The 18,014-nt window shown below is 43.5% G+C and overlaps 1 protein-coding gene across 1 annotated transcript; it reads left to right on the top strand.

Moving 5' to 3' along the window:
• Positions 1–1,965: 1,965 nt before the first annotated feature.
• Positions 1,966–3,636, top strand: LOC110871424. Its single transcript, XM_022120185.2, has 2 exons — positions 1,966–2,146; positions 3,336–3,636. Exons 1-2 carry the CDS (start codon positions 1,970–1,972, stop codon positions 3,513–3,515), a joined length of 357 nt encoding a protein of 118 aa, XP_021975877.1. The 5' UTR covers positions 1,966–1,969; the 3' UTR covers positions 3,516–3,636.
• Positions 3,637–18,014: the final 14,378 nt, after the last annotated feature.

The following is an 18,014-nucleotide window of genomic DNA, read 5'->3' as shown; positions in this document are numbered from 1 at the left end:
TAAATTATTATTCTAGATCGGGCATATGCTTCTATCAAATTGTAAGTGTTTTTAGACGCATCGCTGTAATGGTAGGCATATGCTTCTAAATTGTAAACTTTTAACCCATCATTTTTAGATATAAAGAACATCACTATAATTGTAAACTTTAAACCCATCATTCGTCACACATTGCATCAACATGTATAAAGAACATCAATTTTAAATATAACAATTCTATACTTCATTCAAAGAGAATTTATTTCTCGATTTTACGATATAATTCATAAAAATGATAAAATATATAAAAATGTGGGGATTGATCTCCACCTTTTTGTACCGTAAACTCTCTTGAATATAAATTTAAGACGGGTGTTTTATGAATTAAATAAACAAATAAGCATTAAGGTGCATAAATCTAACTAAAATATTTGTATCTCATAATTTGAGTGTATCATAAAAACGAGATTCAACTCAATGTAAATATGTAATACATGTGCTTTTAACCTAATAATAAATAAAAAGCGAAGTAAAATGTTATAATAAGTAAATTGTACATCAAAGTTCATTTTTAAGATATAAATCTTGACGACTGTATATGTTAACATATTACATTTTATTTTATACAACACATGAAATATACGAGTTTTTTTTAAAGATATATCTTTTTTATTATTTATTATATAAAATTAAACTTATGCAAGATAAACAACAAAGTAAAATGTTATAATAATTAAATAGTACATCAATGTTCATTTTATAATGATAAATTTTGATGACTATTTATGTTAACATATGACATTATATTTTTTTCAGCACGTGAAATATACGAGTTTTTTTAAATATATATATTTTTATTATTTAATTATATAAAATTACATTTATACAACACGTGTAATACACGAGGTTATAACCTAGTATATACATACATAAAAATCTTAAGGAGTATTTTTTAAAACGCTAATGGATATATCATCTAACTACCATAATAAAAGAAACCAACTTTTGGACACGTGTCATTCATTGAAGGTATCCTCAAATTTATATTTATCTAAATAAATAAATTATAAATTAATATTAAATCTTATCATACTTTAATAAAATATTATCCTCAAATCTAAATTGCTAATTTAATATATTTTTAAAACAAATACCTCTCTTATCTACTTATCTTATATTAAATATATAAATAATAAATTAATATTAAATGTTATCCTAATTATTTAAAAACATAACTTTTTTTATTATTTGGTATACAAAATTATGTTTATTCAACTTGAGTAAAACGTAAGGTTTTTAAGGATATATTTTTTTTTATTATTATTTGGTAGATTTTTCAACCCGACTATACACGGGTTTTTTAAAGATACGACGTTTTAGTATTTAATATACAAAAATACATTTATTTAATCTGTGTAATACACATGGTTTTTAAAGATATAACTCTTTTTTATATCTATTCAACACGTGTAATATACGGGGTTTTTAAGGATGTAATTTTTTATTATTTGGTAGATTTATTCAACCCGATTATACACGGGTGTTTTTAAAGATACGATGTTTTTAGTATTTAGTATACAAAATTACATTTATTTAATCTGTGTAATACACATGGTTTTTAAAGATATAACTTTTTTATTATTTGATATATAAAATTACATTTGTTTAACCCGTACAATATATAAGGTTCATAAAGATATAAGTTTTCATTATTTACTATATAAAATTACATTTATTCAACTCGTGTAATACACGAGGTTCTAACCTAGTATACGATAACTATAACCTCTGGTATACTTGATATCAAACAAGAAACTAGTAAACTGAACATGAGACAAGATTTTAAAAGCGAGTTGGATATTGAAATTTGCCATACATGACGCATTACCAACCAAACCTTGAAGCCAAAGAGGCTTCTCCACGTGGATACATGTTATATGAGGTGTCAATCGGTCACTACACCTATTTCACTCAACGTCACCCTCATCGCATGCATCCTCCCAATAATTCCCATAATTCCACAACAACCAACCGTTGTTATCCGGATGCAATGGGACGTCGCCATCTTCTCTACCTTCTCTACACCTCCTTTGCACGCCCGCCCTCCTCTCCTCCCTACTTCATCGTGCCGCCGCCGCCTCCTCCTCCGCCGCTACTTTTCCGCAAGGTAATCCCGTCACCACCGCCTTTAGTTATAATCACGGTCACTTATACACGTAGTAGTGTAAAAATCAAAAACAGATAGGTCATACAAAATAGTGAAATACCCTGAAATTTTTTTTTTACAAAACTATACTGTTTAATTGCAAAATATATAAAAAAAATTATGATTTTATAGCAGTAGAAAATTTTTGTAGAGTAATTATTATTACTCTATAATCAATACAGTAATTATAAGAATTAATTACATGATTAGTACATGTGATTTGCTTATTTTTGTCATTTTCATACATGCTTTTTAAAAATTACACCATTGGTACCAAATTTTTACAAAATGATTTCATCATTGGTACATCACACGTACTAAGGGGAGGGGGTGGTCACTAGTGATAAAATTTCATCACTCACAATATCCAATCATGTTCCGCCATGTTAGCAACCATTTTTTCATCACTCACAACTTTTTTTTAGCGGGGGTGATCATCACTCACCACCACACCCAACGATTTCCCCCCAACCAACAACTACCCTCACAAAACAAAAAAATAACGCCGTGAAGAAAATAACGAAATCATCAAACCGTGGAAGATTAACGTGTTATACTTGGAGGTGGGGGTGGGATTTTGTGATGTTCCACGCGTTGAAGTATGTATCACTCGCTATATCACGGAGTGCCCCATGTGGCCTAACCATTTAATTAATTCTACAATCACATGTACTAATAGTGAAACAATTTGTAAATGTTGGTACCAATGGTGTAATTTTAAAATAGGTAAACCACATGTACTAACCATATAATGTATTCTTATTATAATTACCCTACAAAAATTACATAATTAATCTACTAGTGTATAATCACGATTTTTTTTTTTGGATTATGGGACTAAAATATCTTCTTAATAAGAAGAAAAAAATTTCAAAAAATAAAAAATTTCTCTACTTCACTTCTTGTGTTTGTAGTTGAGACCCGTTTGTACAATAGCTTAACCTATTCTATCACTCACTCTCATATCAAGAAAAAAATTCAAAAAAAAAAAAAAAACCTCAACTTCACAAAACAGAACTGGATCCGTCACTCACTCTCATGTCAGGAAAATAACTCAAAATTCCGGTGTTGATGAGAAATTATTTTATGCTAACATCCTATAAAACAAGCTGATGATATAATAATAATGTATTTAATTTGATGTTGGAAGGGATACTGCCGCGAAACGATCAGCCACGAGAGAGCACCGTCGACGTTAGAAGAGTTCAAAAGGTTGGAGGAAGAAAAGGCGGGTCAACGAATTGGAAACCGGACGGTGGAGAAGGGAAAAGACGGCGACACGGAGGTTGCGGACACTTCAAAGACAGGAGGGTCTCAAAGCACAAAATGAACAACTTGTTTTTCCTTTCGTGTAGTTTTGGGTGAATGACGAATGTATATATTTTATTTTGGTTTGGTTTGTTGGATGAAGTATAATAATAGATCTTAATGATAATGTATTTTGTGGATTATAAATACTAGCAGGTATGCTCCCTCACGCTACACGATGGAATAATGCATTTTTTACAAAGTTTTTGTTGAATAAATAAATGTGAAGAAGAACACCCGTTTAACAATGATATATTTGGAAAGTATGAAAAGCTACGTTATTCTAAAAATAACGTAGATTAAGAAAAACGAATAAAAGAATTTTAAATTATGTTATAAATAAAGTTTATGTCATCAAATAACGGATTAATAAATAAAAAAAAATAAATAATACGGGTTAATAAATACAGAAATATTAAATGTTTTTTTTAAATGTAAATCGTGGTAAACTAGTGGGATATAATTGTAAGTTGTTTATGTATCAAGGTTTGTACCAAATCGATTATTTTTCTTAAGTGTTTTAAAAATGAATGGAAATTGGTCTGTAATAATCTCACTTAGACCTTATTGGTCATTAATAATCCCACCTCAGAATATTCCCTCCATCAGTCTCACCTTTCACCTATTTTTCCTACAATGGTCCCCCGTTAAAAAAACTTAACAGAGTTAAGCTTTTTTCCAAATTACAAACAGATTTTTTAGGGCGCTTGATTAGAACGACGATACGAGTCCATTGATGTAAAACTTGCCTCGAAACGGTGCTCCAAACGATGAAAACGGCGCTTCAATTCGGGTGTTTAAATTTTCAATTAACCAAAGTCAAGTCACTTGGAGCACCATTTCGAAGTAAGTTTTACATCAATGGACTTGTATCATCGTTCTGATCAAAAGACCTAAAAAATCTATTTGTAATTTGGAAAAAAAAAAACTTAACCCCGTGAAGTTTTTTTAAAAGGGGGACATTGTAGGAAAAATAGGTGAAAGGTGGACTGATAGGAGGAATATTCTGAGATAGGGTTATTAATGGCTAGGTTTAGGTGGAATTTATTACAGGCCAATTTCCCAAAAATAAATTGAAATTACATTAATATTGTTCCAAAAGGATGTATCATATAGTAGTATAGATTATTTAATTTCTATTCTTTTAAGTTTTCATTTTATTTTGAGTAAAATGTTAAAATCATATATGAGGTCTGAGCATTCTTGCATGTCACATTCATTTTATTTTATTTTTTTATTTTTTGTAACTCGACCCCTAATGTTTCACTTTTGTTATCATTTTCAACCAAATCACTAAATTAAAGTGTATCGTGACGATTTTGGAAATTTCGTTAATTTATGGACGATTTTGGCAATTTACACATTTATTATTATTATTTTTAATTACATTTTATCTTTACATAAAAAAAATAATTATACATATAATAGATATACATACATACACACAGATATATATATATATATATATACACACTTCTTATTTTTTAATTTTTTTTGCCTTTAAGTAATAACATAATAATAAATTAATGATGTTTGGTACGGCGGGAGAGACGAGTGGTACTGATGTTTGGTACGACGGGTGATGGGTCGACGAGGGAAGATTACGACGGGAGAGATGGGTGGTATTGATGTTTGGTACGACAGGTCGACGAGGGAAGATGAGGTACGAGTGCCGACATAAACGGTGTGGTTGTGACGGCGGTAGTGGTGCTGGAGGTGGAGGAGAGAGAGAGTGTGCTTATGGTATGTGTACATAAAATGATTAATGTGTGTGTATATATATAATTATAATTAATTTATTATTATTTTTATTTAAAGGTAAAATAAAAGTGATGAAACAATGGTTAACCGGGCAGGGTTAACACACTGGTCTCGTCAAGAAGGGTTAATCCCTTCCTCTCGGAGATCGCTGGCTGGGTCACCGGTGGATGATCTCCTGCACAAGGAAACAAGCCGTGACTCGTAACAAGGAGGATGGGGTGGGGGGTGCTCCTTGTTACCACTCTCCGGCGTGAGAATCAGTAGTTTGCTTGGGAAGCAAAGTAAGATAGTAGTAGTAGTGAGAGAGTTGTCAAGAGATACCTCAAACTTGGTTTGGGGTCGGTATTTATAGCCGAGGAGTGAAGGAGGTGATTGATGGATGGGCTGACGACGAGCTGCACCGTTGCAGGTGTGTCAGTCTCGCCGGCCGTGGGGGTCACGCCACGTCAGCCCATTGCTTTAATAGCTCTGACAAGGGACTGTCGCCGGCGCCACTTGCCTCGTGGTGTCAGCCACTTGCATGGCGTGTCAGTCCACTTGCTGGATATGCAGGGTGCGGTGCGAGCCGCATCGCTGCATGCGGTAACGCCTGAAGTCACCGCGTCTCCTACTTGTGATCGAGAAATACGATGCGGTGTTGGCCGCATTATCGCCTGTGGAGACTATTTGCTCGCTTCCCTTGTCGTGACGAAAATGCCCATATGATGCGGTGCCAGCCGCATCGATATGTTCATCTTCTTCTGTACTTAGGTCAAGCTATCCATCTTCGGACCGAATGGGTTCGAAGGATGTGACCGCATGGGTGCGGTCTGACTACTGGTAGGGGTTTGTTTGATGCGGGTAATGGTCATTTTGGGACCATACCCCTTCAAGTCCCCCCAGTCTAGTGTTGCTGTCTTGTGCAAGTTGCACGTGGGAGGAGCACTGGACTTATAGTGTAGGAAGGTAATTTGGCAGTCTGGAGAAAATTCTAGGCCAGATCAGACTGGTGATCTGGGAAGAAATCCGGCTATGCCTCTTCCGTACCGGTGAAGGAGTTCGCTTGATGCGAAATTCTCAGCCGTTGTATGTCATCAGGTGGGTTGCCACCTGTTGTTGTGTTGAAGGTCTGTTAGAGACCTTCATAGTAATGCTGCACAAACTTCGAACCAACCTCTAGGATGGTGGTTCGAAGGTCTGCACATGTTTCGAACCTCTTGGAGGTGGTTTCTTCTTCGAACCATTTGCCAGAATGGTGCACGAAGAAGAAAAGAAAAGCTTTTAAACCAACCTTTGCGGTCGGGTTTGAAGGTTTTGGATGTTGTGTTAGAACTTTGCTCAAGTTCTATGTTCAGCATCCTATGATGAGATGACCATCCCTTTTTTGTGGGGTGTTCGTGTTCATCTTGATAGCTCTCAAGTAACCGTACGTTCTTTGCGGTTACCTCGTTGCGTCATTGTTGGCCCTGTTTGGTCGAACAATGTGGATCTAAACTATGGGTAAATAAACATGGTCATAGGCAAGGGGATGCCCATCGTTGTTTATTCCATGCGGTCCATTGGTAGGTAAACAAAGTCATAAGCAGACTTGTTACCGCGGTCCGTTGGCAGGTAAACAAAGTCATAGGCAGACTTGTTACCGCTGTTCGGACACTTGCTGCTTGATAAGTGCTTGTTTAGAGCACGTATCTGCGTTCTTTCTGGAGCCAGTTTCCTTCACGCTCCAATACCGAGTTTACAACGAGGTAGCCTCGTTCGGTGATGTGGAGTGAGCTTTGCTCTTCCGTAGCAACCACTCTGCGGAAGCTATGGTTATGTCTGTAGCTCTTCATGGGTGTCTGCGATGTTTGCAGTCCCATTTTCGCTCAAAGTGTGCTTGTTGCACGGATGTAGCTCTTGAAGGTTCAGTAGTCAGGGCTGCTGATGTGCGGTCGCGTAGATTCTCTTCCTGCGTTTTGCTGAAGAAGTTGTTCATGCACCCTCTGTGGTTGTGAACCGGACAGGAGGGATTTGAAGCTTGAAGAGAATGAAGGCAATGCGCTCTGCCTGTTCCTGAGATGCGGTTCAGTCCAAAGAACAACACTGGTTCTGAGCATCTGACACATCTGAATGGGTTCATGTGTGTCACTTCCGCATATTTCACGTGTGCTCGTGAGTGATGCGGAAAAGGTAATGATGAAACAATGGTTAACCGGGCAGGGTTAACACACTGGTCTCGTCAAGAAGGGTTAATCCCTTCCTCTCGGAGATCGCTGGCTGGGTCACCGGTGGATGATCTCCTGCACAAGGAAACAAGCCGTGACTCGTAACAAGGAGGATGGGGTGGGGGGTGCTCCTTGTTACCACTCTCCGGCATGAGAATCAGTAGTTTGCTTGGGAAGCAAAGTAAGATAGTAGTAGTAGTGAGAGAGTTGTCAAGAGATACCTCAAACTTGGTTTGGGGTCGGTATTTATAGCCGAGGAGTGAAGGAGGTGATTGATGGATGGGCTGACGACGAGCTGCACCGTTGCAGGTGTGTCAGTCTCGCCGGCCGTGGGGGTCACGCCACGTCAGCCCATTGCTTTAATAGCTCTGACAAGGGACTGTCGCCGGCGCCACTTGCCTCGTGGTGTCAGCCACTTGCATGGCGTGTCAGTCCACTTGCTGGATATGCAGGGTGCGGTGCGAGCCGCATCGCTGCATGCGGTAACGCCTGAAGTCACCGCGTCTCCTACTTGTGATCGAGAAATACGCGAGATGCGGTGTTGGCCGCATTATCGCCTGTGGAGACTATTTGCTCGCTTCCCTTGTCGTGACGAAAATGCCCATATGATGCGGTGCCAGCCGCATCGATATGTTCATCTTCTTCTGTACTTAGGTCAAGCTATCCATCTTCGGACCGAATGGGTTCGAAGGATGTGACCGCATGGGTGCGGTCTGACTACTGGTAGGGGTTTGTTTGATGCGGGTAATGGTCATTTTGGGACCATACCCCTTCAAGTCCCCCCAGTCTAGTGTTGCTGTCTTGTGCAAGTTGCACGTGGGAGGAGCACTGGACTTATAGTGTAGGAAGGTAATTTGGCAGTCTGGAGAAAATTCTAGGCCAGATCAGACTGGTGATCTGGGAAGAAATCCGGCTATGCCTCTTCCGTACCGGTGAAGGAGTTCGCTTGATGCGAAATTCTCAGCCGTTGTATGTCATCAGGTGGGTTGCCACCTGTTGTTGTGTTGAAGGTCTGTTAGAGACCTTCATAGTAATGCTGCACAAACTTCGAACCAACCTCTAGGATGGTGGTTCGAAGGTCTGCACATGTTTCGAACCTCTTGGAGGTGGTTTCTTCTTCGAACCATTTGCCAGAATGGTGCACGAAGAAGAAAAGAAAAGCTTTTAAACCAACCTTTGCGGTCGGGTTTGAAGGTTTTGGATGTTGTGTTAGAACTTTGCTCAAGTTCTATGTTCAGCATCCTATGATGAGATGACCATCCCTTTTTTGTGGGGTGTTCGTGTTCATCTTGATAGCTCTCAAGTAACCGTACGTTCTTTGCGGTTACCTCGTTGCGTCATTGTTGGCCCTGTTTGGTCGAACAATGTGGATCTAAACTATGGGTAAATAAACATGGTCATAGGCAAGGGGATGCCCATCGTTGTTTATTCCATGCGGTCCATTGGTAGGTAAACAAAGTCATAAGCAGACTTGTTACCGCGGTCCGTTGGCAGGTAAACAAAGTCATAGGCAGACTTGTTACCGCTGTTCGGACACTTGCTGCTTGATAAGTGCTTGTTTAGAGCACGTATCTGCGTTCTTTCTGGAGCCAGTTTCCTTCACGCTCCAATACCGAGTTTACAACGAGGTAGCCTCGTTCGGTGATGTGGAGTGAGCTTTGCTCTTCCGTAGCAACCACTCTGCGGAAGCTATGGTTATGTCTGTAGCTCTTCATGGGTGTCTGCGATGTTTGCAGTCCCATTTTCGCTCAAAGTGTGCTTGTTGCACGGATGTAGCTCTTGAAGGTTCAGTAGTCAGGGCTGCTGATGTGCGGTCGCGTAGATTCTCTTCCTGCGTTTTGCTGAAGAAGTTGTTCATGCACCCTCTGTGGTTGTGAACCGGACAGGAGGGATTTGAAGCTTGAAGAGAATGAAGGCAATGCGCTCTGCCTGTTCCTGAGATGCGGTTCAGTCCAAAGAACAACACTGGTTCTGAGCATCTGACACATCTGAATGGGTTCATGTGTGTCACTTCCGCATATTTCACGTGTGCTCGTGAGTGATGCGGAAAAGGTAATATATCCCTTTATAGTATAGATAGATATATTTCTACCTATTTTTTAGGGTATATAAAAAATGGGTTAACAATGGTTAACCGGGCAGGGTTAACACACTGGTCTCGTCAAGAAGGGTTAATCCCTTCCTCTCGGAGATCGCTGGCTGGGTCACCGGTGGATGATCTCCTGCACAAGGAAACAAGCCGTGACTCGTAACAAGGAGGATGGGGTGGGGGGTGCTCCTTGTTACCACTCTCCGGCGTGAGAATCAGTAGTTTGCTTGGGAAGCAAAGTAAGATAGTAGTAGTAGTGAGAGAGTTGTCAAGAGATACCTCAAACTTGGTTTGGGGTCGGTATTTATAGCCGAGGAGTGAAGGAGGTGATTGATGGATGGGCTGACGACGAGCTGCACCGTTGCAGGTGTGTCAGTCTCGCCGGCCGTGGGGGTCACGCCACGTCAGCCCATTGCTTTAATAGCTCTGACAAGGGACTGTCGCCGGCGCCACTTGCCTCGTGGTGTCAGCCACTTGCATGGCGTGTCAGTCCACTTGCTGGATATGCAGGGTGCGGTGCGAGCCGCATCGCTGCATGCGGTAACGCCTGAAGTCACCGCGTCTCCTACTTGTGATCGAGAAATACGCGAGATGCGGTGTTGGCCGCATTATCGCCTGTGGAGACTATTTGCTCGCTTCCCTTGTCGTGACGAAAATGCCCATATGATGCGGTGCCAGCCGCATCGATATGTTCATCTTCTTCTGTACTTAGGTCAAGCTATCCATCTTCGGACCGAATGGGTTCGAAGGATGTGACCGCATGGGTGCGGTCTGACTACTGGTAGGGGTTTGTTTGATGCGGGTAATGGTCATTTTGGGACCATACCCCTTCAAGTCCCCCCAGTCTAGTGTTGCTGTCTTGTGCAAGTTGCACGTGGGAGGAGCACTGGACTTATAGTGTAGGAAGGTAATTTGGCAGTCTGGAGAAAATTCTAGGCCAGATCAGACTGGTGATCTGGGAAGAAATCCGGCTATGCCTCTTCCGTACCGGTGAAGGAGTTCGCTTGATGCGAAATTCTCAGCCGTTGTATGTCATCAGGTGGGTTGCCACCTGTTGTTGTGTTGAAGGTCTGTTAGAGACCTTCATAGTAATGCTGCACAAACTTCGAACCAACCTCTAGGATGGTGGTTCGAAGGTCTGCACATGTTTCGAACCTCTTGGAGGTGGTTTCTTCTTCGAACCATTTGCCAGAATGGTGCACGAAGAAGAAAAGAAAAGCTTTTAAACCAACCTTTGCGGTCGGGTTTGAAGGTTTTGGATGTTGTGTTAGAACTTTGCTCAAGTTCTATGTTCAGCATCCTATGATGAGATGACCATCCCTTTTTTGTGGGGTGTTCGTGTTCATCTTGATAGCTCTCAAGTAACCGTACGTTCTTTGCGGTTACCTCGTTGCGTCATTGTTGGCCCTGTTTGGTCGAACAATGTGGATCTAAACTATGGGTAAATAAACATGGTCATAGGCAAGGGGATGCCCATCGTTGTTTATTCCATGCGGTCCGTTGGTAGGTAAACAAAGTCATAAGCAGACTTGTTACCGCGGTCCGTTGGCAGGTAAACAAAGTCATAGGCAGACTTGTTACCGCTGTTCGGACACTTGCTGCTTGATAAGTGCTTGTTTAGAGCACGTATCTGCGTTCTTTCTGGAGCCAGTTTCCTTCACGCTCCAATACCGAGTTTACAACGAGGTAGCCTCGTTCGGTGATGTGGAGTGAGCTTTGCTCTTCCGTAGCAACCACTCTGCGGAAGCTATGGTTATGTCTGTAGCTCTTCATGGGTGTCTGCGATGTTTGCAGTCCCATTTTCGCTCAAAGTGTGCTTGTTGCACGGATGTAGCTCTTGAAGGTTCAGTAGTCAGGGCTGCTGATGTGCGGTCGCGTAGATTCTCTTCCTGCGTTTTGCTGAAGAAGTTGTTCATGCACCCTCTGTGGTTGTGAACCGGACAGGAGGGATTTGAAGCTTGAAGAGAATGAAGGCAATGCGCTCTGCCTGTTCCTGAGATGCGGTTCAGTCCAAAGAACAACACTGGTTCTGAGCATCTGACACATCTGAATGGGTTCATGTGTGTCACTTCCGCATATTTCACGTGTGCTCGTGAGTGATGCGGAAAAGGTAATATATCCCTTTATAGTATAGATAGATATATTTCTACCTATTTTTTAGGGTATATAAAATATTGTTTCAACATAGTATAGATAGATATATTTCACGTGTGCTCGGACCAGCTTTTCCGCCTCTGCCCGCAGGCGGACAGCCTCTTCTTCACGGCGGCTCAGAACTTTATAGTCTTCCAACATGGCATTCGCCACAATGGAAGTCCCTACCAACATGGTCGAGAGCTGGTTTATACGCAGCTCCCGCGGTGCGGCACGAGCCCGATCAACTTCAAAGGGGGTCCCCAGACCGCCCAATATCTCCCTGCAGGCCGCAGGGTCGTTAGCAATATCATCCCCCTGCAATACAGTCCAGGGGGGGCGATGGTACAGCGTACTGCGATCCTGGGAGTAGGTGCGGTAGTAATACTCCAATTCAGACTCCCCAGGCTGAATTGGAGGCTCGTCATACCCCGCACCACCGGCAGACGAGCTGGTACCCTTATCAACCGAAGACTTCTGCGGCCCAGCATCATGCTGCCGCGATTCAGCGCCAGTTTTTTGCGGTTCAGCATCAGAATGTTGCTTCCCAGTAGCAGTGAACCGCACACTCAAATCGTCTCCCTCATTGGGAGAGATCAGATTGTTGGACGAGTCGACAGTATCAAATATCTGGGCCGCAGCATTCTCTGCGCTACCCTCCTTCTGCACGGTTAACCGGGCAGGGTTAACACACTGGTCTCGTCAAGAAGGGTTAATCCCTTCCTCTCGGAGATCGCTGGCTGGGTCACCGGTGGATGATCTCCTGCACAAGGAAACAAGCCGTGACTCGTAACAAGGAGGATGGGGTGGGGGGTGCTCCTTGTTACCACTCTCCGGCGTGAGAATCAGTAGTTTGCTTGGGAAGCAAAGTAAGATAGTAGTAGTAGTGAGAGAGTTGTCAAGAGATACCTCAAACTTGGTTTGGGGTCGGTATTTATAGCCGAGGAGTGAAGGAGGTGATTGATGGATGGGCTGACGACGAGCTGCACCGTTGCAGGTGTGTCAGTCTCGCCGGCCGTGGGGGTCACGCCACGTCAGCCCATTGCTTTAATAGCTCTGACAAGGGACTGTCGCCGGCGCCACTTGCCTCGTGGTGTCAGCCACTTGCATGGCGTGTCAGTCCACTTGCTGGATATGCAGGGTGCGGTGCGAGCCGCATCGCTGCATGCGGTAACGCCTGAAGTCACCGCGTCTCCTACTTGTGATCGAGAAATACGATGCGGTGTTGGCCGCATTATCGCCTGTGGAGACTATTTGCTCGCTTCCCTTGTCGTGACGAAAATGCCCATATGATGCGGTGCCAGCCGCATCGATATGTTCATCTTCTTCTGTACTTAGGTCAAGCTATCCATCTTCGGACCGAATGGGTTCGAAGGATGTGACCGCATGGGTGCGGTCTGACTACTGGTAGGGGTTTGTTTGATGCGGGTAATGGTCATTTTGGGACCATACCCCTTCAAGTCCCCCCAGTCTAGTGTTGCTGTCTTGTGCAAGTTGCACGTGGGAGGAGCACTGGACTTATAGTGTAGGAAGGTAATTTGGCAGTCTGGAGAAAATTCTAGGCCAGATCAGACTGGTGATCTGGGAAGAAATCCGGCTATGCCTCTTCCGTACCGGTGAAGGAGTTCGCTTGATGCGAAATTCTCAGCCGTTGTATGTCATCAGGTGGGTTGCCACCTGTTGTTGTGTTGAAGGTCTGTTAGAGACCTTCATAGTAATGCTGCACAAACTTCGAACCAACCTCTAGGATGGTGGTTCGAAGGTCTGCACATGTTTCGAACCTCTTGGAGGTGGTTTCTTCTTCGAACCATTTGCCAGAATGGTGCACGAAGAAGAAAAGAAAAGCTTTTAAACCAACCTTTGCGGTCGGGTTTGAAGGTTTTGGATGTTGTGTTAGAACTTTGCTCAAGTTCTATGTTCAGCATCCTATGATGAGATGACCATCCCTTTTTTGTGGGGTGTTCGTGTTCATCTTGATAGCTCTCAAGTAACCGTACGTTCTTTGCGGTTACCTCGTTGCGTCATTGTTGGCCCTGTTTGGTCGAACAATGTGGATCTAAACTATGGGTAAATAAACATGGTCATAGGCAAGGGGATGCCCATCGTTGTTTATTCCATGCGGTCCATTGGTAGGTAAACAAAGTCATAAGCAGACTTGTTACCGCGGTCCGTTGGCAGGTAAACAAAGTCATAGGCAGACTTGTTACCGCTGTTCGGACACTTGCTGCTTGATAAGTGCTTGTTTAGAGCACGTATCTGCGTTCTTTCTGGAGCCAGTTTCCTTCACGCTCCAATACCGAGTTTACAACGAGGTAGCCTCGTTCGGTGATGTGGAGTGAGCTTTGCTCTTCCGTAGCAACCACTCTGCGGAAGCTATGGTTATGTCTGTAGCTCTTCATGGGTGTCTGCGATGTTTGCAGTCCCATTTTCGCTCAAAGTGTGCTTGTTGCACGGATGTAGCTCTTGAAGGTTCAGTAGTCAGGGCTGCTGATGTGCGGTCGCGTAGATTCTCTTCCTGCGTTTTGCTGAAGAAGTTGTTCATGCACCCTCTGTGGTTGTGAACCGGACAGGAGGGATTTGAAGCTTGAAGAGAATGAAGGCAATGCGCTCTGCCTGTTCCTGAGATGCGGTTCAGTCCAAAGAACAACACTGGTTCTGAGCATCTGACACATCTGAATGGGTTCATGTGTGTCACTTCCGCATATTTCACGTGTGCTCGTGAGTGATGCGGAAAAGGTAATATATCCCTTTATAGTATAGATAGATATATTTCTACCTATTTTTTAGGGTATATAAACTCGTCGGTATTTATAGCCGAGGAGTGAAGGAGGTGATTGATGGATGGGCTGACGACGAGCTAACACAACATCCAAAACCTTCAAACCCGGCCGCAAAGGTTGGTTTAAAAGCTTTTCTTTTCTTCTTCGTGCACCATTCTGGCAAATGGTTCGAAGAAGAAACCACCTCCAAGAGGTTCGAAACATGTGCAGACCTTCGAACCACCATCCTAGAGGTTGGTTCGAAGTTTGTGCAGGTTAACCGGGCAGGGTTAACACACTGGTCTCGTCAAGAAGGGTTAATCCCTTCCTCTCGGAGATCGCTGGCTGGGTCACCGGTGGATGATCTCCTGCACAAGGAAACAAGCCGTGACTCGTAACAAGGAGGATGGGGTGGGGGGTGCTCCTTGTTACCACTCTCCGGCGTGAGAATCAGTAGTTTGCTTGGGAAGCAAAGTAAGATAGTAGTAGTAGTGAGAGAGTTGTCAAGAGATACCTCAAACTTGGTTTGGGGTCGGTATTTATAGCCGAGGAGTGAAGGAGGTGATTGATGGATGGGCTGACGACGAGCTGCACCGTTGCAGGTGTGTCAGTCTCGCCGGCCGTGGGGGTCACGCCACGTCAGCCCATTGCTTTAATAGCTCTGACAAGGGACTGTCGCCGGCGCCACTTGCCTCGTGGTGTCAGCCACTTGCATGGCGTGTCAGTCCACTTGCTGGATATGCAGGGTGCGGTGCGAGCCGCATCGCTGCATGCGGTAACGCCTGAAGTCACCGCGTCTCCTACTTGTGATCGAGAAATACGATGCGGTGTTGGCCGCATTATCGCCTGTGGAGACTATTTGCTCGCTTCCCTTGTCGTGACGAAAATGCCCATATGATGCGGTGCCAGCCGCATCGATATGTTCATCTTCTTCTGTACTTAGGTCAAGCTATCCATCTTCGGACCGAATGGGTTCGAAGGATGTGACCGCATGGGTGCGGTCTGACTACTGGTAGGGGTTTGTTTGATGCGGGTAATGGTCATTTTGGGACCATACCCCTTCAAGTCCCCCCAGTCTAGTGTTGCTGTCTTGTGCAAGTTGCACGTGGGAGGAGCACTGGACTTATAGTGTAGGAAGGTAATTTGGCAGTCTGGAGAAAATTCTAGGCCAGATCAGACTGGTGATCTGGGAAGAAATCCGGCTATGCCTCTTCCGTACCGGTGAAGGAGTTCGCTTGATGCGAAATTCTCAGCCGTTGTATGTCATCAGGTGGGTTGCCACCTGTTGTTGTGTTGAAGGTCTGTTAGAGACCTTCATAGTAATGCTGCACAAACTTCGAACCAACCTCTAGGATGGTGGTTCGAAGGTCTGCACATGTTTCAAACCTCTTGGAGGTGGTTTCTTCTTCGAACCATTTGCCAGAATGGTGCACGAAGAAGAAAAGAAAAGCTTTTAAACCAACCTTTGCGGTCGGGTTTGAAGGTTTTGGATGTTGTGTTAGAACTTTGCTCAAGTTCTATGTTCAGCATCCTATGATGAGATGACCATCCCTTTTTTGTGGGGTGTTCGTGTTCATCTTGATAGCTCTCAAGTAACCGTACGTTCTTTGCGGTTACCTCGTTGCGTCATTGTTGGCCCTGTTTGGTCGAACAATGTGGATCTAAACTATGGGTAAATAAACATGGTCATAGGCAAGGGGATGCCCATCGTTGTTTATTCCATGCGGTCCATTGGTAGGTAAACAAAGTCATAAGCAGACTTGTTACCGCGGTCCGTTGGCAGGTAAACAAAGTCATAGGCAGACTTGTTACCGCTGTTCGGACACTTGCTGCTTGATAAGTGCTTGTTTAGAGCACGTATCTGCGTTCTTTCTGGAGCCAGTTTCCTTCACGCTCCAATACCGAGTTTACAACGAGGTAGCCTCGTTCGGTGATGTGGAGTGAGCTTTGCTCTTCCGTAGCAACCACTCTGCGGAAGCTATGGTTATGTCTGTAGCTCTTCATGGGTGTCTGCGATGTTTGCAGTCCCATTTTCGCTCAAAGTGTGCTTGTTGCACGGATGTAGCTCTTGAAGGTTCAGTAGTCAGGGCTGCTGATGTGCGGTCGCGTAGATTCTCTTCCTGCGTTTTGCTGAAGAAGTTGTTCATGCACCCTCTGTGGTTGTGAACCGGACAGGAGGGATTTGAAGCTTGAAGAGAATGAAGGCAATGCGCTCTGCCTGTTCCTGAGATGCGGTTCAGTCCAAAGAACAACACTGGTTCTGAGCATCTGACACATCTGAATGGGTTCATGTGTGTCACTTCCGCATATTTCACGTGTGCTCGTGAGTGATGCGGAAAAGGTAATATATCCCTTTATAGTATAGATAGATATATTTCTACCTATTAATGAAGGAGGTGATTGATGGATGGGCTGACGACGAGCTGCACCGTTGCAGGTGTGTCAGTCTCGCCGGCCGTGGGGGTCACGCCACGTCAGCCCATTGCTTTAATAGCTCTGACAAGGGACTGTCGCCGGCGCCACTTGCCTCGTGGTGTCAGCCACTTGCATGGCGTGTCAGTCCACTTGCTGGATATGCAGGGTGCGGTGCGAGCCGCATCGCTGCATGCGGTAACGCCTGAAGTCACCGCGTCTCCTACTTGTGATCGAGAAATACGCGAGATGCGGTGTTGGCCGCATTATCGCCTGTGGAGACTATTTGCTCGCTTCCCTTGTCGTGACGAAAATGCCCATATGATGCGGTGCCAGCCGCATCGATATGTTCATCTTCTTCTGTACTTAGGTCAAGCTATCCATCTTCGGACCGAATGGGTTCGAAGGATGTGACCGCATGGGTGCGGTCTGACTACTGGTAGGGGTTTGTTTGATGCGGGTAGTGGTCATTTTGGGACCATACCCCTTCAAGTCCCCCCAGTCTAGTGTTGCTGTCTTGTGCAAGTTAACCCTTCTTGACGAGACCAGTGTGTTAACCCTGCCCGGTTAACCATTGTTTCATCATTAATGAAGGAGGTGATTGATGGATGGTCATTTTGGGACCATACCCCTTCAAAAAGTAAGTGTGTTTATATAAATGTGATATGCGTGTGTACGTCACATCTCGATTTTCGGTGGGCCCGGGCGATGAGTTTATATGTGACGATTGATAACAGTTTCACAACTGGCAACGAAAGATAGGATGATAAAGTATTAAATATAAAAGCTTGAAATGTATTAAAAACGAAGACGACCAAAATAGAAGAAAATCAAGAAACGAAGACGATTCAAGCCCTGTCTATGTTTTTTTTATCTATGTTCTTTTATCTATGACTTCTAGTTTCCTGGGATTTAACAAAATTATGTATGCACTTTAATGTAATCTTGTTTAATTATTAGGGTTTCTAATGATATTTGAAGTATTTTACTTATCTCCTCATGTTTACACACTCAAATATGGTTATATTTAACAAAAAAGGAGTAAAAGTTGGAAAAAAAAAAAAACCACAAAAATCGTTGCTATCTTTCTGTTTGTTTTTCGTGAACTGGGTATTATACCCGATCGGGTTTTTTCCTGCCCGATGCATACCCGAACCCTACCCGAACCCTACCCGAACCCGAAA

The sequence above is a fragment of the Helianthus annuus genome, chromosome 8 (assembly GCF_002127325.2).
Source record: "Helianthus annuus cultivar XRQ/B chromosome 8, HanXRQr2.0-SUNRISE, whole genome shotgun sequence".
NCBI lineage: Eukaryota > Viridiplantae > Streptophyta > Magnoliopsida > Asterales > Asteraceae > Helianthus > Helianthus annuus.
This window is presented reverse-complemented; position numbering and strand designations above follow the sequence as displayed.

Coding starts and splice junctions, on each gene's coding strand:
- LOC110871424 (XM_022120185.2), top strand. CDS start 1,970: ATGCATCCTCCCAATAATTCCCATAATTCCACAACAACCAACCGTTGT. Junction 2,147..3,335: donor CGCCGCTACTTTTCCGCAAG/GTAATCCCGTCA, acceptor TGATGTTGGAAG/GGATACTGCCGCGAAACGAT.